Source organism: Lissotriton helveticus, chromosome 10 (assembly GCF_964261635.1).
Source record: "Lissotriton helveticus chromosome 10, aLisHel1.1, whole genome shotgun sequence".
NCBI lineage: Eukaryota > Metazoa > Chordata > Amphibia > Caudata > Salamandridae > Lissotriton > Lissotriton helveticus.
Window position 1 is genome coordinate 931,795,490 of NC_136071.1, and position 22,260 is coordinate 931,817,749.

The following is a 22,260-nucleotide window of genomic DNA, read 5'->3' on the forward strand; positions in this document are numbered from 1 at the left end:
GCCGCATTCAGTGATGCCCTTAGGGGATCCAGGGTGTATTTGGGAAGGCCACATAGCGTAGCGCTGCCGTAGTCCAGCTTTGGCAGGACCAGTGCTTGTACCACCTACTTGAAGTCCTTTACTGGAAGGAATGTCTTGATGTTTCTGAGTGTCCTCATCATGTGATTAGCTCCCTTACACGCTTCGCTGATGAGGAGTTTCTCATTAGTTCTGGTCTAGTTTGGTCTAACCTGGGAGTTGTATAAACAAATAAGAGCCTCAAATACAATTACCACCTATGTTTTTACTCACTAGTCTGTTCTTTTACATGGAAAATAAAGTCAGCCAAAATGTTCCAGCAGGAGTCCGATAAGGTGAGAAGAAGTTTGTTAATTAACATCACTAAATAGTCACAAAAAACAGGTATTACCTGGGTGTAGTTCGCGAAGTAGAGCTACGCAAAGGACACTTTGCACTATGCGTAGCACTACGCGAACTGTGTAGTACCCTGTTCGCGATGATTGCACATTGCCGGATGCTTGTCCACACTGTGCAATCATTGAAAACGGCATCTTGCACAGTGCAAGCTGTCTTTTACTGCCGCTCGAGTCGATTGTTACTCGAGCTGCAGCTTTCTCAACGGGGACTGGTAGTTTCTCATCACAAGGGGTCCCGAGCATACGCGACCACTCGCAATGAGAAACCTGACCTCCCCGCGTTAAGAATCTCGCCGGGAGGTTTATTTTCCACTCTTGCGATCGGCAACTTGATGTTGCTGATCGCGAACGAGGAAAAAGTTTTGCCGGGATGTCATTTTTCTTGCTCGCGGTCGTCAACTTGACGTTGAGGACCGCGAGCAAGCGAGAAATTACTGCTGCACTACACTACGCGTGTTTGTACTGTGCTACATGCAGTTCGCGTTGTGCAAAGTAGCGCAATCTGTGTAGTGCTTTGCCTAGGATTAAAATTTACAATGTTGCTGCTGTACAACACGGAATGTACAAGAGGAATTTCCAATAAAGGTGTTCTTATAGTTTCTCTTCAAGATCTACTGAGGTTGAGTTCATCCAAGCCAAAGCCCGCCCACATTAGGGTACTCACCAGTCTGAGTCCCATTTGTAAAAATTATGACTGGCCTGAAGTGGATGCCTGTCTGTACTTCAGGAGGGCAGTAGAGTGCAGCCAATGAGGAGCGCACTCAAGTGAGACCCTGCATGTGCCCCGTGGGGTACTAGGTATTGCATACTTTATGCAGAGAAGGAATCAACGTGATTTTGGAGGATCTCCACATAGATAATAACAGCGCGCTAAACCCACAGCACTCAGGCATCACTGTAACTTAAAAGCAAGGGTGCAGCCATTCTAGTAACAACAGGATGAGACACTTAAAAGAAGTTTGAGACACCTGAAGGGTTGAAAACAATTCTCTTTCTCAGGCTCAGTCTTGTCTTCCATAGGCCTCATTCTCACTCCTTCTGCACTGTGAGGCAACTAGTGACAGGTTGTATACACAACAAAGTGGTTAGAAATTTAAATAGTCTGGATGCCAACAGCAGAAGCACACTTAAAGCAGGCCCTTTCAGTGTCTTCAATTAAACACAAGAAGAGAATAAAACAAAAGACAAGACCGCAAAAAAAAAAAAAACAATATTAGATCTCAGAGTGGTCAGCCAATAGCTCAAGGGGGCGGATACATTGCCCTGAATACATGTTAAAATAGGTGGAAGACAAATGTGAATGACACGAAACACAGATTTACAGAAGTCTGTCTGAAACCCTTATAAGTAACTGTGTTATACACGTAATTTTAGTAAAATCAAAAGCTCTTGCTAACACTGCACACAAAACTGTCAAACAGTCTGGCATTGGCTGCATGCCTCTTGCCTTTGAGAAAGAAAGCTCTGAACAAAGAAAGAAACATAGAAAGAAAAAATAGAGAAAGCAAGAAGGCAGGCAAAAAAAGGCAAGATGGAAAGAAGGCAAGAAAAAAAGGCAATAAAGACAGAAGGCAAGAAAAAGGGCAAGAAGTAAGAAAAAAGAAGAAAGGAAGGAAAAGGCAGGGGAGAAAGAAAAAAGCAATAAAAACAGAAGACAAGGAAAAAGACAAGAAAGAAAGAAGTCAAGAAAAAGGGCAAGAACGAAAGACTGCAAGTAAAAAGGTAAGTATGAAAGAAAGCAATAGATAGGAAAAGAAGGAAAGTCAGAGAAGGAAAGAGAAGAAAAGGAAAGAAAGGAGAGAAGGAAAGAGAAGAAAAGAGACAATGAAAGAGAAGAGAGAAAAAAGAGTATGTAATAGAGAAAGAATGAAAGAGAGAAGGAAAGATTGAGTGAAAGAGAAAGAAAGAAGGAAACAGACTGGGAGAAAGAGAAAGAAACAGAAAGAAAAAAGGAAAGTGAGAAGAAAAGAATGAGGGAAGGAAAGAAAGTGAGTAGGAAAATGAGAGAACAAAAAAAGAAAGAAACATAAGGAAAGATGGAATGAAAGAAGAGAGAAAAAAGAAAAAGAATGAAAGGAAAGGAAAGAAAAGAAAAAGCAAGAAGGAAAGAGAAAGAAAGAAAAGTGGATAGAAAGAAGGAATGAAAAATATTAGGAAAGTAAAAAAGGAGAGAAAGAAAAAACATCAAAAAGAGGATAACTGAACACAGAACAATGGACAGAGTCTGGTATACTGTGAAATAGCAGCAGTCAGAAAAACAAAACACTTCAAAAGGAATTTACAACAGCATTGGCAGGGGAAACAGAGTTTACAACACTGTCATTACATTGCGCTACCATTACAACGCGGTCATTACAACAACCTTGTAGTTAGTACGCGATGCATTCACATCGCACGTCATTAGAACGACTTGCACTAGGGGCCGCTCAGGTCATTGAAATAAATTCCAACACCTTCCCTACTGTTGCGCAAACTGGAGTCGGAATAGTAATTAATACTACTTATTCCTAAGTCCAGCGCGCCCCTAGTGCAAGTCGTTCTAATGACTTGCGATGTAAATTCATTACGTACTAGCAACGCGGTTGTTGTAACAACCGCGTTGTAATAGTATGTGATGTTTAGCATGCGTTGTAACATGCTATATTCCATTGGCAGGAGAGGGGATATGATAACGATAGAATGTGCATCAAAAGCATCCTTCTTTTACATCAGGTTTTAAACACAAAGGCAACACTAATGTAATTATAAAGTAAATACAAAAACACCAGCACTGAAGGGAACTAGCTTGAGTGCAGATGTGCTCCAAGTGGGAGAGCAACATGCAGTTACTCAAAGTGAAGTTAACCAGTGGCTTAAGTAGGCTATACCATTGCCCTATGTTATATGTTGTAGTGGGACAAGCTAAATGAGAAATGGCAAACAACAGACCGATGGATGATGATAGGTGGCTGACAGCCCCTATAAGTAATTATCCATATCTTAGTAAAATCAAAAGGTCTTGGCTAACACCAGACGTATGTGGCCTAATGGCAAGGGCGGTTATTCTAAAATCTGGAGAACTGGGTTTGAGTCTCAGCAATGATGCTCAACAACCTGTGATTCTGAGCAAATCACTTGGGGCCAGATGTACGAACATTGGATTTAGCGCCTCGCAATTTGCGACAAATTGCGAGAAGCAAATTGTGAGGCGCTCAATCCAATGCACAGCAGTGTCAGAGACACTGTTAGCGATTCCCAATGGGGTTGCAAATAGAGAGGCTCATGAATATTAATGAACCTCTCGCAATTTGCGATCTCATTGTGAATGGCAGGCCCTCCCAGGTATGGTGGCCTGCTGGGCTCAGCAGACCACCATGTCTGGGACTGCTTTTAAATAAAGCAGTATTTTTTTTAATGCAGCTCGTTTCCTTAAAGGAAAACAGGATGCATAAAACAAAAAAGACAATAAAAGGGCAGGAAGTGGTCCGTGGGACCAGTACCTGCACTTAAAGAATATTTTTGGAGTCAGTCACAAAGTCTTCCAAATAGCGACTGCATTACCACCCTCTTGAAGAGGGTGGTAATTTGCGAGTGTTCTGCGACCGCAATTGCGGTCACAAAACATTTGTACATAGATTGCGGACGCAATTAGGAAGAGAACGCCCCTTTCCTAATTGCGACTCGCAATTCCTAAATATTTAGGAATTGTACATGGCCCAGACGGAAATTGCATGCGCAAACGGGTCGAAACCCTGTTTGCGCATGCAATTCCAGGTCGTACATCTAGCCCTTGATCTCCCTGTGCTTAACAAAAATTAATGGGTCCTTGTGTAATGCAACTGGTGCTCATGTAAAGCGCTCTGATACCCGATACCTTGGGTCAAGTTGGTGCTATATAAAACTCCAAGAAAAAAACAATAGACAAGAAAACACAGGTATAAAGAATTCATATAAATGTTTCCCTGACGTCTGTGCATCGCTGCAAATAGAGGGACAACGTGCTTTCTCCCCTGCTTTCCTGTCAAGTGGTTCCTTTCCTGTTTTAATCCCACTCCTCGCGGCCCCCGTTGCGCGGTGCCGCTCGAGGCTACCATCACTGGGGACTTCCGGACAGCGAGAGGAGCCGCCTAGAGACGCTTTCGCCCCTGCGGGACTGCGAGGACCAGCGGGCGCTGCGCCTGTAGACTCACCGCAGCTGGTCCTCTTCCCGCCCCCCTCCCGTCTGGATTTAAGAACTGAGGGCTGGGCGTTCAGTGCGTCTGTGCATCCCTGCAAATAGAGGGACAACGTGCTTTCTCCCCTGCTTTTCTGCCAAGTGGTTCCTTTCCTGTTTTAATCCCACTCCTCGCGGCCCCCGCTGCGCGGGAGCCGCTCGCGGCTAGCATCACTGGGGACTTCCGGACAGCGAAAGGAGCCGCCTAGAGACGCTTTCGCCCCTGCGGGACTGCGAGGACCAGCGGGCGCTGCGCCTGTAGACTCGCCGCAGCTGGTCCTCTTCCCGCCCCTCTCCCGTTATAACCAGATAGCGTCTGACGCGCACGCGGGACGCGCGCGGGGCAAAGCGCGGAGCGAAGCCCGGGCAAAGGGCGGGCCGTTTGAGGCCGTTCGAGGACCGGAGAGACCGGGATCGGGCTATCCCCCCTGGTCGGACTGGCCCCATCGACCCACCTGCTTGCTTGCTACTGATCTGGACCATCAAGACACAGGGATGTGTACCAGGGAAACAAGGAGTAAATCCGCACAGGTTGTGGCCGGAGCCACCAAAGGTCCCATTGACAACTACTTTGTCAAAGCTGGTTCACTTCTGATAGATGAAATCACCGTTCTCGAAAGGCGCATTTCCCAAGAAATTGAGTGGGTGAGGAGATCATCACTGGGTCCAATGGCCCTGGCTAAGACCCCAGAAGGAAGGCCAGAACCTCCCAACACCAACCAGGAGGGTTCAGAGACAAACCAGCTACCTATCAACCCAGACCTCACCATGGAGGACTTCAACGATCTTGAGGATATGAGCCTCATGACTCTTCCAATGGTCCAAATACCATCTGTCCCACTTCCAATTTCTAGTAAGGACTCGGCCATACCCAGCATCAGTGTGAACCCCTCTGATCCCTCAAGGGGAGCAAGGGAGGGAGCCATTCAAAAAAGGAAGAAAGGGGGTCAAACCAAAGGAGTTAGCAAGGTAAAAACATCTAAACTTGACCCTGCTAAGGGCGCCGCTAGCGCAGGCGGAAACACTTCGGGCCAGTTATCTAAGAGTGCCATGGAGCCCCAACCAATAGTCACTATTCCTGCAGATACACCCTCCCCTTCAAATATCTCCATAGATTCTTCCAACGAGGATATCACACTCGCAGATTTAGGCACACTCCTCAGGTCACTCCTAAGCCCCCTAGAAGCTCGGTTGATAAAGATTGAAGCCAGGCTGGTTAATATTGAAAAATCTACAATCCAGCCTCAAAACAGAAATTAAGGGAGCCAAAGGGGGGTTAGATCAAAAGTCCAAAAAGAGTACAGATCCCGTAACTCTAATGAAGAAAACTAGGCTACCCACCCCTCAAAATACACAACATAAACCTAGCCAAAATAACTTTCTCCAACCATCCGCTACCCCAAACAAAGCCACGCCATCCACATCAACTCAGGTACCGGTACCCCCACCACCAAACACATCCACAAAACCCATAGGCAATCCTAATCCCCCGGAAAAAATAAAGAGTGACACAAGATCTTCAGACAATATGCAAAATAATTCTCGTAATATCAAACCTGTGAATTTACCACCGGAGGCGTCCCCCTATACAGTGATCCTGGTGGGTGTACCCGAATTATCCCCCACTGCCACAGAGACGACTGCCTCACTTAAGAACAAAGTCATCAACTGGTTATCTTTATATAGACCTCTTCCCCAAGGCACAACCAGCGACGTTCTCATGGTGAGACGTGTCGCTTGGGTGGGCAATCAGAGAAAGACAACTAGAGGTGACTGCATTGTGGTTAGTTTTAGGGAACCGAGGACAGCCTCGTACATCTGTAGCTGGCCCTCTGACGATCAAGGGAACCTCATCCAGGCTCTCCCCCTCTCATCCTTCTACCCATCAAGTATGTATATAACAGAAGATCCAAGATGGGGGCACCACCAGGAGCTATTGGGAGAGTGGGAGAGTAATAGTGTAGGAAGGAGGGAGCCTCATTACCAGAGGAGCATGCGGCCTGAGTACTTACCAATCTATGGTGATGACGAAGGGTGGGAGTAGAGCACTAAGAGGAGGGGTGGTTGGGGTGGAACACTGAGAGGAGTCCCCGGGCCATACACCACCCTGCCTACCTCTCAACCTCTAATAGATATAGTAGCCTCGAAATGGTTGACTGACTACCCAACTTCAAAGCTAGGGCCAAGGACTGTCTTCATCTAACGGACAATATAGAGAATAGATCTGTCCCCTGGGAACAAACTCAATCCCCAATAGAACAAATAACTATTTTTAACGAACACAGCCACGCCCAAGATCCCGGAAACCCTACAGCAGAGGTAGCGGACAATGTTAGTATCATAGGGCCTATACAGGGCGAACTGCCACAAAACCAAATGGCAAACCCAAATCCTGCCACCAAAAAGGATAACCTTTCCAACATTGAGTTACCATTTCGAAGACCCGCCGCACTTAACATGATTTCATGGAACATAGCTGGCCTTGGTAACAAAATGGAATGCCCGGAGTAGCTGGCGTACATTAGCTCAAAAAGTAACTGCCTCTTTCAAGAAACCTGGGCAAGAGAGAAGTATTTATGCCCGGGGTTCGCAGTGTTCTCAAAAAAAGCTAAATGGGGGGGAAGGGGACGTCCATCAGGAGGACTGATAACCATGATTGCATCCCACTTGGGCTGCAAGGCTAGGTGCTTAGCTGTCGACTCTGAGGATATATTACCTGTCCTGCTAGAATGGCCAAACCTTGCTAAGTTGATGGTTATAAATGTCTATTCGAGACCAGTTGTTATATTATGTGAATCGAATGCCATTGATGAACTTTCGGCTTTCCTGAGCGAAATCCCAAGGGACCTCCCCCACGTAGTCGCAGGGGACCTCAATTCACACTATGAGCCACTCCCTGGCCTGCTTGATGGACCCTCCCTAGACGAGGACTCAAGATGGCTGATACCAGCTACGGTGGCACCCGCACCAAGAGCCTGGACTCCCCTTGCTCTTCAGATAACCGCAATGACCCTTAACTACGGTCTAAGAGCATGCAATGGGCGTACAAAATCGGATATCCCAAGTAAACACACTTTCAATAAATTAGGAAGTGAATCCAGACTTGATTACGTCCTAGTCCAACTGCCATGTTGGTCGCGAATAATCGATTTCAGGGTACTGGATAGAGAGGACAGCGACCATAACGCCCTCGAGCTCGAATATGCCATGCCAGGCATCGAGGACACAGGACCGGACAAAGAAAATCCAACTACAGGATTACTTCTGGAGAATAACAGGAGGAGAGTGAGGTGGGGGAAATTGGCCACAAGTGGCGATAAGCTACCCAGGCTTTATGCCAAAATTACTCCAGTTCTTGAAAAAGCATTCGCACATGCAAACGATCTAGATAACGGGGAAAAAAGAGATCAATTGTGGCAAATCCATGAAGATCTAATAAATACCCTGGAATTAGACCTATTTGTCAAAGGAGCAGGTAAAAATAAGGGGACACACAAAAAGTCCTGGTATAATGCCACATGCCGGGACTCAAAACGAGAGCTCCTACTCGCAATTAAAGCGCGGGGATGTCGGGAGTTGATACAAGCCAAAAGACGGGCTTACAAGATACTGTTGGCAAATGCTAAGGCCGAATGGGATATTAAGTATTGGGAGGACCTTTCTGGTGCACTAGCAGTCAGGGATTCCTGTAAATTTTGGCGGCTGGTTAATCATGGGTCAAAAGATCTCCCTTCGGCAATCGAACCCAACATAGCCCCTGGCATATGGCAGGAGCATTACCAATCCTTATACGCAGTGGATGATGCGTTTCAGAGCAGGCCCGATTGCACTATTCCGAGCGACCAAGAGGGTGAACCCTTCACGGAAAAAGAAGTCCGTGCTGCAATTGCGGGGTTGGCAGGAGGAAAAGCACCAGGGCTGGACGGGGTCCCAGGAGATCTTTACAAACAGGAACCCGGGATATGGGCCCCGTACCTCCTGTTGATATTTAACGCGGTTCTCAAGGGTATGGAGGTCACTGATACTTGGCTGGGCGCAGAGGTGGTCCCAATATTCAAAAAGGGATCCCCTCTGCTCCCAGCCAACTATCGTCCAATAAGCCTTATCGACGTTTCTCAGAAACTTTTTGGCAGGCTAATATTGGATCGGTTGCAGAGTTGGCTGGAGGAGACAGATACTCTGAGTCCATACCAGGCAGGATTTAGGAGGGGGGTCTCCACAATTGACCAAATCCTCAGATTAAACCTCATGTACTGGAGGACTGCACTTATCGAGGGCGGCACGTTGTACACGGTCTTCGTGGACTTACGTGCCACTTTCGATTTAGTGCCAAGATCAAAACTGTGGGAGGTAATGGCAGAGCTAGGCGTCCCAAAAGACATCCTTGCAATTCTGATTAAACTACACCATAACAACTTTGCAAGGGTCAGGTGTGGGAGAAGTGGTAAACTAACCGAAAGATTCCCCGTCAGCAGAGGGGTGAGACAGGGCTGCATGCTTGCACCGACCCTGTTCTGCCTCTTTGTGAACGGGGTAATCGCACACCTGACCGGGATCGCCAATACTGATGCCCCAAAACTGACTGGCAGCAGGGTGCCCGCAATTATGTTTGCGGATGACACCCTGCTGCTGTCTAAAACCCCGATGGGCATACAGAGGGTGCTTGATGGCTTCCTGGAGTTCTGCACAGAAAGGGGTCTTGAAATCAACCCACAAAAAACAAAATTTATGATCTTAAATCCTAAGTCCCCAAAGCGCCCAAATCCCTTGCTTGGCACAGTACGACTAGAAAGGGTTGTTACAATAGAGTATCTAGGGATAACTTTAACCAAAACCTTACGTGGGGGGCTCACCAGACTAAAGGGAACATGAAGTTGGCCCAGAAGGTGGGTGGCATCATGAGAATTGCTACTAAGTCAACTTATCGCCCTCTGACTCCCGCCATCCAAATATATAAAGCCCAGGCGCGGGCGGGTGTAACTTATGGGGGAGAGATGTGGGGCTACATCTCGTCCCTCCCCTTGCAGACTACAGAAAATAAATTCTTAAGGCAGCTGACCGCCCTCCCGCCAAGCACTCCACTCTTGCCTCTGAGATTGGACCTGGGTCTGAGGCCCATCACGGAGGAATTAGGGCTCAAACCCTTACTATTCTGGCGCCGCATTTGGAGTAGCCAAGATCTCACCTACTATCGATCTGAGCTACAGGAATTTTTATCTCTACCTAATGCGACCAAAATCCCTTGGCTAAAATACATCAAGAGAACATGCGAGACCATTGGAATACCAGAATTGTGGTCCCATCCAGAAAGCACAAGCAACAGGATCCCAAGGAAAGTGCTCTCTAGAGCATATTATGCTAAAATGCTTTCCAGAGTCCTGGACAGTGCACGAGAGGGTTCTTTGACACATCGCTTTATCATAACTAAAGATTCATACCATCTTGAAAGTGTCTTGGACGGAATGACTCCTGCTTTAACTAGAAAATTATTCCTGCAATGGAGGTATGGGACCCTTCCTCTAATGTCTTTCACCACAGCATGGCCTGGGCGGTCCGCCACAGAGACGTGCCCTGCTTGTGCCCACACCAAAGAGAACGAAGTACATGTTATCTTTTTGTGCCAAGCTTATCGAAAAAGCAGGCAATTCTGGCTCGTCCCCCTGCTTAGAAACTTGGGATTTAGAACATTCCTCCCTGCACTCAGAGTTCTAAAAACAGATTTATCCCCGCCAACTGTGTTTGCCCTAGCCAAATTTTTAACAGCAATGTGGCATGCTCGAACTCGTTACCTAAAGATGGCTGCTGACTCCTGAAAAATTATTTTCCCCTGATACAATGTTACTCATGTTTTAATATTCCTTTTTAACTTATGTATTTAACACAAATGAAATATTGATGCTTTGAAATTTTAAATGATGTCTTATTGTATATCTTTTATGATCACTTGATCGAAATAAAGATTTGAATACGTAATACGATATTATAGTTCTAATGATTTTGTGGCCACTTAACATTCTTTTTTTAGGTCTGTCAGCAAGGAGCAACATGGTGCATCCTTCAATGTTTATAATCATTTTACAATGTGTATGAATGTCAGTAGACATATGCACAGTTTTACCACTAAAAGGGATCCTTCTGGTCCCAGGGGGCAGACTATAAAGAACTAGTTTACCTGACCCAGTTGGGAAGCTCAGTTACAAAGCAAATGCTCTATTATTTTTGTCCCTTTTCAGAGGCATAACAAGGGTGCATTGGCCCCAAAGCAAACAAGGATAATGTGTCCTCTAGCCCTTGGTTTGCTAGTAAAAATAACTTTAATTTGGGTGCAGTGGACTCCAGGCGCCCAGTGCCACTGCACCTGCTGCACTTTTGATGGATATGTCCCTCTACCTTTTATTCACATTGTTTTTGTGCAGTGTCTGATCCACGGACATGAGGGCAAACTACAGCGTTAGTATGATACAGAGAAGTTTGATTAATATGTGCCTATGTCAATTACACTTATATTCACTATTATGCGCATTGGCTATCCCTACCCCATATATGTTAGTCTGTCGCAATTACTGAAAGTAATATACTTAGCTTTACCTATAAATCGAAGTTAGAAGCTAGACTGAATAGAATGCGTTTCTGAACAGTACAAATCTACAAAAAGTATTTATTTAAAACAGTTAATTCATATAGCATAATACTGCACCGCTGACAGCAAAAATGGTTGCTAAAGGCCCTGCTCCCTAGTTATAGACATGAGCTGCAGATGAGGGCCTATAATGAGGGAGATTGCCTCTAACACCAGTTACAGCTCAGGCAGAAGAGCTAAATTGCTATTGGAACAGTCCACCCACTTATAGTATAATGTTTTACAATAACCCTGAAGAAGCAGAAAGACAAGCAATGGAATGTTGGAGCAGAAGGTACCAGACATTATTGGCCCTGAAATACGCCACTGTCTTCCATGCAGATATCAAAATTCAAAAGTTGCAATAAAAAGTGCATTTACAAAATAATATCAAATTCATTATTTAAACTAGTGCTGACCATCGTTACCGATGTATTCTCTGAACTCATGCAAGGACTACATTCAGTCTAGGAGGCCGCCCTTGTAGATGTTTATAATAAAGAGTTATTGCCATTACAGTACCTGCAGTTTAAAGTTTTACCCTGCTGTAAAACTGAAGATGTTGTGATTTCTCCATCAAGTTCTCCAAGTCTTGGAACATTTGAGATGTTTGAGCACAAAAGGTAACCACACAGTACATCTCTGCAATAAAACAAAACAGCTATTACAAAAAAAACACAGAGGATTTAATAAAATGTCCTAATTGTTGTACACAGAATTATACAACACAGTGCAATCTGTCCAGCAAATAGCAAGCAAGTCTGTCACTGCAGCATGTTTTATATTGTGAGAAAGTCATCATTTTTGACATGATCACCCCCATTTCTTGACTGATACTGGCAGTAGCTGACTCAGATTGTGCCCAGGGTTCTGCTAACCAGGGCTAGAGCTCTGTGTAAAAGGTATAAGGTAATTACGTGTAATTACAATTGATTTGACAACCCACCTGTTAGCCCCTAGTATATGGTTGGGCATGTAAGTCTATAGTCCAGGTAGATTTAATGCACTTAAGTGTGCACTCCTGTGTTGCCTGCTGACATTTTATAAGCCAGCCCTGCTTTGCAAGCTGCTTTTAAAATAAAAAGATGTCCAAATTCGATTTTGGAATTAAAGGTACTTCCAAAGTCTTAAACTACCTTAATTGTACATATACGTCCCCCCTAAAGTCTGCCCTAGGTGCCCGAAGGGTAGGGTGCAACTTTAAAATAAGCAGGGATATTATAAAAGATGTTTTAAATGACCTGGTGAGGAAAAAACTGTGGACTCCGTTTTTCCGCATTGTAGTACATTAGCTTAATAGACTAACATGGGAATAATTTATAAAGTATAACTATTGGCAGGAGTGAGCTGAAATATTATTTCAAAGACTTAAAAGAATAGTTATGATAAATCCAGCAACTTTCTTAGGTAGATTTACTATAACTATTACAAAAGAAAGTTACAGAACTTGCAAATCCAGCCTTCTAGCAGCCTCTCCTGATGGGCCAGCCTTCGACAGGCTGAACCAAACTACTCTAATAGGGTGTGAAGTGGCCTGCATAGAGACACAGGACAACTAGTTGGAGGAGATCTGCACCTGTATAAGAAAAAGGCAGGATGGGGGTGGAGTAGCCAAACTAGTCTTCAAAGAGGGAATGACAGGTAGGACTGGATACAGGCTCACCCCCGCTTTCTGCAACCCCAGCCTGACAGGAGCCCCAGTAATTGAATTAGCAGAGGGGTTGGAAGGGGATTGTTAGGACAAGTTAGCCACGCTATTGGGTTAGCTTAGCCAGATCTTAATCTCCATGAGAGAGTTTCTCTATCTTGGATTTTGTCAAACAATGCGCTTTCTGGTACAAGGTTATGCCACACTTTGGAGGAAGTTGTCATACTTCTGGGTGGTACAATGTACCCCATTGGTTAGGGGTTCCCCCCAGAGTGTCACCCAAGAGCACTGGAGAAATGTGGGAGAGCTGCCCAGCAACACAGATCCCTGCCTGAAACTACAAGAAGAAGGAGGACTGGACTGTCCTGCTAAATCTCTGGCCTGCACCAAGAGGACTGCACTATTAAGGACTACAACTGCTGCACACATTGGTCTTCAGCCCATAAGGACTTTGCCTTGCTTTGAAAAGCGAAGGAGTGGACTCCCTGAAATCAGTAGGTTAAAAGAGCTCCACCTGCATCATTTCCAGCCAGAAGAAGCCAGAAGAAACCAGCTGATCACCTTCAGCTGGACTTTAAAAGAATTGGTGAGGTGCATTGTGGGAGACGTAGTCCCAACATCCCAAACAGCAACTCAGAGCTTCTTGATTAGTGTTGTGGACACTTTGGAACCCCAAAAGGACCTTCTGAAAGAAGCTCCAGAACTTTGGAGACCTTTGGAAAAAGTTTGATAAAAAGCTTCATAAGTGGACCAACCCGTCGTTGAAAGTCAAGCTGCCGATGTTGAACCACAACCTGGCCTGAATTATAGGTTCATCCCGCTGAAAGCACTGGAGCTCAAGACTTCCAGGATATCACCATGGCCTCACGCTGAACCAAGCTACCACCGTCAGCTCGAAAACCGGCCTGCTGAGGAGCCTCGCTCGACGACAAGAGAAAAATCTCCAAAAAAGTGACTAAGTCAGAAGGTAAAAACTTGACCAGGCCCTACCGCTAATAGTATCTGATCCGCGCTCCATCGCGGTCGGCCTGAAATTTTGACTTTGGCATTAGGAAGTGTTTTATTTTTAAAAACCATATCTCCTGCTCCGTACATAGTACAGGGAGATGGGGGAAACTGTGCCCAAGGTCCGACTGGGTGGGTGACGGCCGAGGGGTGAACCAGGACCGATCTCCTCTATAGCTGTCTAGGCAGCTCCTCTGGGCATCGGTCCTAATACTCGGACTCCGCTGTCGGGATAATGATCAGGTTAAATCTGAGAATGTGGGTGTCAAACGAGGGAGTTGGAGAGATGAGAAAACGTAGTCCGATCAAAACCCAGGTAGGAATGGGGTTATTGTTTCCATGATGATCAAGGCGCAATCAGTAGGAGGCTCAATGTCTGGGAGAGGCAGCCGCCAGAGAACTGGAGAAGACTGCTGGCAGAACGAAGTGCGCCTGCCTCCCAAGTTAAACCTGCTTGCTTGCAACCAGCTATCAAGGGTTGAGCAAGAGAATAATTTATTGACACCTTGACTGGGCATTATATTCTGATTGTGGCTTTCTTACTAGTGGTAGGTTCCATAATTACCCCTACTAATAAACCACATTCTAGCATATACGTGCTGATTTTTTAACTACACTCTGTACTTAACTTTATTAACATGTACACAAAACTCATGATATGCATGTATTTGAAGTTATAATCTATTAAAACATCTCTAGATCTTCTTTTTTTATGATTAGAATAGCATGGTTTGTATGGACTCACCACTTTCAACCAGCCCTTTATGACAACTGAAAATATACAATAAATATGTGTTATTCTCGGATATTAATTTTGTCCGTTACTTGACTTCCAAAAACACGGCTCTGGTATTCATATCTTTATAAGATGTTAAAGGAAAACTTGTAAAAACAGAAGAAACCCATGTATTACATGTACTAGTAAATATAAGCTCTGCTTTTATCGTGACCACACAGAGAGCACAGATCCTATAAATGAACAAATGTATGCAGCACTAAATAATCTTTTTATTTGTCCAGTACTAAGAGACTAGACTAAATTGCATGAAACATTTTGCTCATGACTATACTTGTAAATTCAGTGCCTCCACTACTACACGTCATTAGTCTTTGACTTCACCCACCCTCACGGGTTCTTCAGCACCCCTTTCAGTATGTTTGGTGGAGGGTAGGTATGATGAGACATTCACAGCATGGCTCCTTCTGCACCTTTGTTGTCCTTGTAGACACACCTTCAGACCGCCATTGGACGAGGTCACACCCTCCCCGCAAAAGGCATTGCAACACATCCCAGTGTGGGGTGTTGCTGAGTCTGTATGCCTCCTTCCATAGAATACCCTGGTGTGGCACTAACTGTGTGCCACCTCATGGGTAGTGAATAGTTAGAGCATCCCACAAATGCCTCATTAAGCATGTGTCAGTGCATGTGACATTAAGCAGGCACAAACGCAAAGCTGTTTACTTGTTTGCATGAATCATTTCATATATGCAAAAAACGGAATACCAACTCTATTGATTTGCCTCTAGTCCTGTAACTCTGTAATGCATATTGGAGAAGGAGCTACAACAAGTGTCTACAGCTCCTTCTGTAATACTAAAATGCAGATTGAGGAGCACTTAAAAAGGAGTAGAAATATGCCCTGTGCCCCCATGCACCTACGATAACAGGGACTGTGCTGATAATGAGAATGTTTCCTATAGAAGATTATTTATGTTTAGGCTGTCCGGTTTTAGGTTTAAACCTATAATAACTGATAAAACCCCACCAAAAGGGAAATAGCCCTTACCAGTGTAAACATATAAACACAGAAAAAACGCCTGCTGAACCACAAACTAAATGTCATTCAAAGAAAGGAGGAGAGTGAAAGAGTATTTTTGTTCTTCCTGAAAGGGCCAATACAATGTAACTTTGTTATACAAGCTAGCAGCAAGAAAGATTGAGCTAACATTATTCTGCTTGAGTTTTGTTGTTTAGGGATGTCACTAAAATATTATTTCTTCTCCCTATTGCTTTTTTTAGTTTTGTGGTCTTTGGTCTAACAATGCAGGGGTTAGAAGCATGTTTTAAGTCGTATTTAATGATTTTATAAACTGTAGAGATTCAGGAAATATCAAAATCATATTTGACATTTTGGCTCCGTTTGATTCTTGATAGCTAAAATGGCTGGTTTCATAAGAACCTTTCCCAATATGTGCCCTCACATTTACCTACAGAGAATGGGTAAAAAGCCTTGATCCATCAGTCCCCAGTTTCTAGTGAGTCAGTATTGATAGTAGGTGAATTGCCGACACCCCAGGCTTCAAACATTCAATGCAAAGTGTGAGAAGCATATGTGAAAAGAGTGCTATCACCAAGCATCTGGAATAGTGGTGAAAACATGACACCAGACTTTTGGAAAACATGGAACGCAATGTCACTTGGAATGCGCTGCAAAAAGGCTATTTCCAAGTTCAACAAAGATTGGAGTGATATTGTTTGTATTTGCAGTGATTCAGCTACGTATATGAAAAAGTTGTGTGATGACCTGTCTAAATTGATATCTAAGATTAAGTGCTTCCGTGTAAGAATGAATGAATGAATGAATGAATCAGCATTTCTTAAGCGCGTGGTTACCCAAAGGCATCGAGGGCTACTAAAGATCCTTGCCACTTGTTAGTTGATAGGCTGAAAACATCTTTACAATCTTCAGAGTTAATGAAGAGTGCTATTGACTATTTAGCCCATTGTGGTGCACTGTTTTGTTATGCATGGGAACTAAAAAGCAAATATTTCTCATTTTGTGCTTTGTCTGGGATCAAACAAAGAGTCATCCCAACTGTACCACTTAGCTGATGGTTCTCATTTCAAGGGGCTGTGAATGCTATATTATCCATGTGGCAACCGTTTACAGAATTGATGATGCCAAAGGCAAGAAATGGGAGGATCTATGGTCGCATATTGATAGTAATGTGAAAAAGTACACTCTACTGCATTCTTAGATTTTCACAGGAAAACATAACTGCTGTGGTGGACATAATAAAACAACTAGAGTCTGAAAACACCCTTGTCTGCCAAGTGTTCAGCATAATTGGTGTAGATATGAAGCATCTCCCTGAGAGTAGGCTGGGTGACACCATTAGTGACTTTGGCACTGCAACATGTTCCATGTTAGAGTGCTTGCCACTTGGTAAGCAAAGCAATGTTGATAAGCAATTCAGGAACTTTCATTTTACAATGTATGAGAAATGGCTTGCAATGATGCATAGAAGTGTCCCTTCACCAACCATGGTGTTTGAAGTCAATGAAACTTCACTGTGGTACTCTGTACAAGTTCTAACTCCCGTCAGTAAAGGGGAATTTTCTCCATAGTTTCAAAAGTGTCACTTGATTTTTGACTGCTTCAATAATTCTGAGGGCATAAGCGCCCAGTTCAACACAAATGTTACTGAACCTGCCAAGAGAATCGCAATCTCTAAGTGTACCACTATTGGCATGGAAAGCTATGTCAGTGGCCAGAGTTAGCAAATTGTGTACTGGCTGTTTTGGCGTTGCTCATCTTAAGTGCTAATGTTGAGAGGGCCTTTTCACAGAAAAATGTTTACATGGGAAGGAAAAAGGGAGCGCACACAACCAAAAACTCAATGAAAAAGTATTGTATGGTGTACCACAATAAGTTTGATTTGCAAAAATGTATTTGGATTCATATACACTGTACGTACACAGTCTATATATCATTGAATATCAGTGCAGAAAGCAATCAATAATAAAAGCAAAACATTCTATAAACACCGAAAAAACACTGTTTCTGTTGTTTTTAATGGCGTGAAAATGTGTAACCACTGATAACCACTGTTTTTTAAAGATAATGAAATCTCTTGAAAACACTGAAAAAAACCACCATAATTTACCAAAAATAGAAACTGAAAACAGGAAAGCCTATTTATGTTCCTATCCAAGTATGCATCCAGGAACCCTAGCTTTTAGACAGCAAACAGGAAATATGCAGATGCACAGTTAAATATGGTATTTTCTACCAATGTTGTGTGAGGGGAGGTGCCATTGATCATTAGAGGTGAAGTCTCGAGTAGGTCTTTATGCCCATTCCTTCCTTCAACAGTGATGATAAATAGCATATTACTCTTTGAGAACCTGCAAGTAGATGTATGTCATAGTGTTCTGTAATGTGTAGCAATTATAAACAAAGGTATTTGAAAGAAACCAGGCCACTGCGGGTTACAGTGAGATGAAATCACAATAAATAGGCCTTATGACAAGCAAACTTGTTTCCTTTGTCAAGGCATTGCAACATGGATTCTGTGGCACAGTGAACAGTGATTGGTCATATCAGGCTGTACTCCAGGTATAATTTGAAATATGATCTCTACACTGTAGTAATAAATACGTGGATGTGTGTGTTTTAGTGTGGTTCCGCTTAAAAAAATTCCGATATTGGTCTACATTTAATTTCGCTGACACAGCATAAGTATATTTTATGCCCTGTTAGTGAAAATAAATGTGGGGCACTCCTGAACTAAAACTGCTCCAGTTTTATGGATTTAGTGCAATGACCTACACATACTGAAATGAGTTCCTACTTTGCTGAAAGAAATAAAGTAGCAAAGGTACCCTTGATTTATGGATACTTCTTTTTCAGTATATGGTTTTTTGGAACTGTCTGCTTACATTCGCACTGGATGTTGGCTTTTATTTCTCTTTTAGTGTGGATAGGGTGCTTCTTAAGTAAATAGAAAGATCTATTTTGCTATATATTATATTACCATATGTTAGAACCCTCATTTTCCAAATGTTAAATTTCCTTTTCCTACTGTATGTATGCCTTTTCTTTCGGAGTGTCCTTCGATCTGTAGTTGGACTTTGTTATTCTATTTATGATCTATATATTACATTTAATTAGAGACTATAACATTTTGCGAACTGCCACGTTCAAAATTATGCTCAATTTTACCAAAGTTGATCTCTAATTTATGAACTGATGAGTGCATAGTTTATTGATAATCCAAATCTAGCTAAATAAGCATTTTCTTCGGCCAGTGACCAGGCTCATATAAGCAGCTGTATCATCTGAATGCAAATTTCTGCAGTCAGTTACAATCGCATATTTGTAAAAAGTTATTATTTACAATTGTCCATGTTTGCCCTAAAGCAAACGGTATTCACTCAGTTGCTGATTTTAGTACCAAGCTAAAAATCATATATTTACTCCGATACCCAGCATTATGTACGCATTACTTATGTTCGTTGTTGTGTAGTGCAGCTTTTGAACTGTCATTCTCTGAGTGCATCATGCGTTCAAACATGGCAGACTCATTCCAAGTTGACTTACTTATTGAGTTTTACTGACCACTCAATTATTTTTAGCTTGGGCAAAATGCATCAGCCTTGCATTGAAGCTTTCTGGTAAACCTCTCTGTGCCACTCATACAAATCTCTGTGCCTCTAGACAGGAATTTTCATCACAGTAGCTATGTTTATTTCTGAATGCCTTTGTGTTAGACTAATTTCACACTGTGCCTACAGCTCCTTTCTGCTTTTCTTTGCATGGCTTCCATTCCTCCAGGCTCTGCATCATAAGACTTTTGGGACCAGTGTAAGACATATTTTGGGGCCATCTCTACAGAACTCTAAATTTATCACCCATATTTGTGGTTTTGCAATATTTGCCATTTTATATGGCTTCAGTCTAATTATCTTGTTGCTACCAGTGTAGGTAAGACATGGTAAGGGTGACTTGGTGGGTGTTTAGGGGACTAGTGCATAAGATTTGGTGGGTGTTTAGGGGACTAATGCATAAGATTAAAATATGACCTATGCACATGGTGCGACGTTAACTAGAGAGGGAAATGAAGTGGAGAGAGGGGTGATGGAGAAGAGTTTAGCTAAATAAAATCTCGGATCAAACATCTCAATGTGTGTATTATTAACAAAAGTTGTGTGAAAATTAACAGTGAATAACTAAAAATGGGGAGAACATGAAATTGTGCAAATGCGTGCTGTAGGGAGATTAGTATTTCCAGTACTTTTCTAGTAGGCTGCAAATGTGAATGATTAATGTAGAAATAACAGCCAAAAGAAAATAATGTTAGAAGCTATGAGTTTTAAAAGAGATATTTTCTCTTTGCAGTAACTGTTCAAAACTGTGCAGAAATGCAAAGCAATAACAATGGAGTTTTGTTGTGCTAAAAAACACACTTTACTGTTCTGCAGACAAGGCCTCAGATTTTCTGTCTAGGTTTAATTTGATTTCTAAAACGTAGGCTGCAAAGAAATGCATTTTGTCCTTCGAGAGTTCCTGATGATGGCCATGGTTGTGCGGAGGAAGTAATGAATGTTATTAATGGATTAATGGAATTTCCTTGCCGACCGGAGAAAATGTTCCCTGGACAATCGTGTTTGATAAAATGTTACAGCGAGCTATGTGCAAGCTGCGGAAGAAATTATTGGAGTTTCCTCTGCTGAAGGCTAATGGCTATGTTTCCTAAAGACAAAGAACCTGTTGAGAGTCAGGTGCACTGAAAGTGGAGTGATCAGACACTCCGTGCCCTAGCCCAATCAGAATTCTGGATTTTTGTGTTGTGATACATGGGATGCTGAGACTTTAGTGAATGATGGTATTATTACTAGTGTTAGAATTGTTGGCAGCGGTGCTTCTTATTTCAAGAGAAGAGTGCCTTGTTGTTGTTTCCCCTTACTTAACTGACTGGTTGTTGTTCTGCTGATCTTGACTCTTTAACTTTGCTCCTCATACCTTCGTGAGGGTGCCCAGCTTACTCTTCCGGCCGGATAGAGGCTTTCCATACTATTAGCATTTTGTGCTAAAATTATTACTAGGTTGTATGATATTCCGTATTTGCATTTATCTTATTTGCAAATGTTCTTTTGTCTCTTCACCTAGCCATTTACTCAAGGTTCGTTGTGAGATGTATTATGAATTACTGTAGTAATGTTTCTCTTGTGTGAAGATCTGTGATTCAAGCTGTATTGTACTTGATGAGCATTCAGAATTACTTTAAAATTAGATAAAAGCATATTGATAAGTAATCAGAGTTTGTCATTATTAATGTTACTTGATTTTAGTGTTTGAATTATTTTCTTGTTTAGGTCCTCTTAAATTACGATGCTGTCTATCTTTTGTCAATCCCTATCAACTCTCAAAGGTCCATCGGGGAGAGAGGACCTTCAAATATGATGAATATAGATAACCTGTTTTGGTAACGTTCATTATAAAAAAACACAGTGGAAGGGACTGGTAAGGTGTCGAAATTGGTTCCTGATGATAAAATGATAAAATCTGGCAAAGCCCCTTTCCGCTGCATCAGGGGTTAGTAGAGAATGGTGAGTTTTAGGGGTGAGGGAGAGGGAGAGGGAGAGGGAGTGGGAGTGGGGTAAAGAGAGGTAAACATCAGGTAGAGAAGTGTAGTACATAGAGGTAAGAAGAAAAAGGAGCACTGAGTTACAGATAGGTGGGTTATGAAGAGACATAGTTGAGGTGGGAGATGGATGCAGAGACAAAGAGAGAATGGTGAGGTAGAAGGGGTAAGATGAAGCATGGAGAGAGACATGAGACAAAGATCAGTGTGCTAGTGAAACAGTCAGTGTAGCATATGTTAATCTGTTGGCTTCTATGGACCCACTCTGAATCATTCTTTGAATCTAGGGATCCCTGCTGAGTCATGACTCAAAGCCTGTGGATCCCTGGGTACGTTTTCCGATGATTTAAACTGTAAAACAATACACAGACAATACACAAGCAAGCATTCGTCAAACAAATACACAAATGATGAAATATTTAACTAAGAAATATTTTTGAAAATTACATTTTTATTTTAATAGGAAGGTTGGGGTTTTTCTAAATATGATTGAAGCCACTCATCATCCATACTATATTCTGTTTGATGCTCTTGCACTGCTCCCACAAATCAATCTGAGGATACTAACTTAATTTTTAGCCCCCAATTTCAAATTCCTTTGTCTTTACAGAATGTTTTAAAATGTTTAATTGCGCATTTCATTTTTTTATTTATATACACTTTATAAATCTGTTAAAATTGTTGTTGAGTTTTCTAAGCATGTCTTGTAAACAATGGGATTCTATCAATGTGAGTGGCGACTAATTTTATATGATATTGTATATTCTCTAAACTTGTGGAAACACTGCAATGTGAAGATTAGGCCTCTCTGCGGGTGGCAGAATGAGGGCACTGTGTGTTTTTAAAAATACCCCTCTCACACTATGAATCCCATAGTGCCATTCTCCCATCATTGGGGTCTTCCCGTCCCTCTACGGGGCGGGGCGTGCTTCAACCTACGAGTGACGCGGGAGCACTTATATTTTTTGACAATAGGCTATGTGATGTGATGAGGATAGTGGTATGTGTTTGG

General features: G+C 42.8%; 1 protein-coding gene across 2 annotated transcripts in view; it reads right to left on the reverse strand.

The window, feature by feature from the left end:
- ADAM22 (ADAM metallopeptidase domain 22) overlaps nt 1–22,260 on the reverse strand; it is a 1,243,161-nt gene that overhangs the window by 226,279 nt on the left and 994,622 nt on the right. For both annotated transcript variants that reach the window (XM_078663588.1, XM_078663589.1), the window contains one exon: nt 11,750–11,869. In XM_078663588.1, coding sequence (XP_078519714.1) covers nt 11,750–11,869 — 120 coding nt within the window. The remainder of the gene's footprint in view (nt 1–11,749; nt 11,870–22,260) is intronic.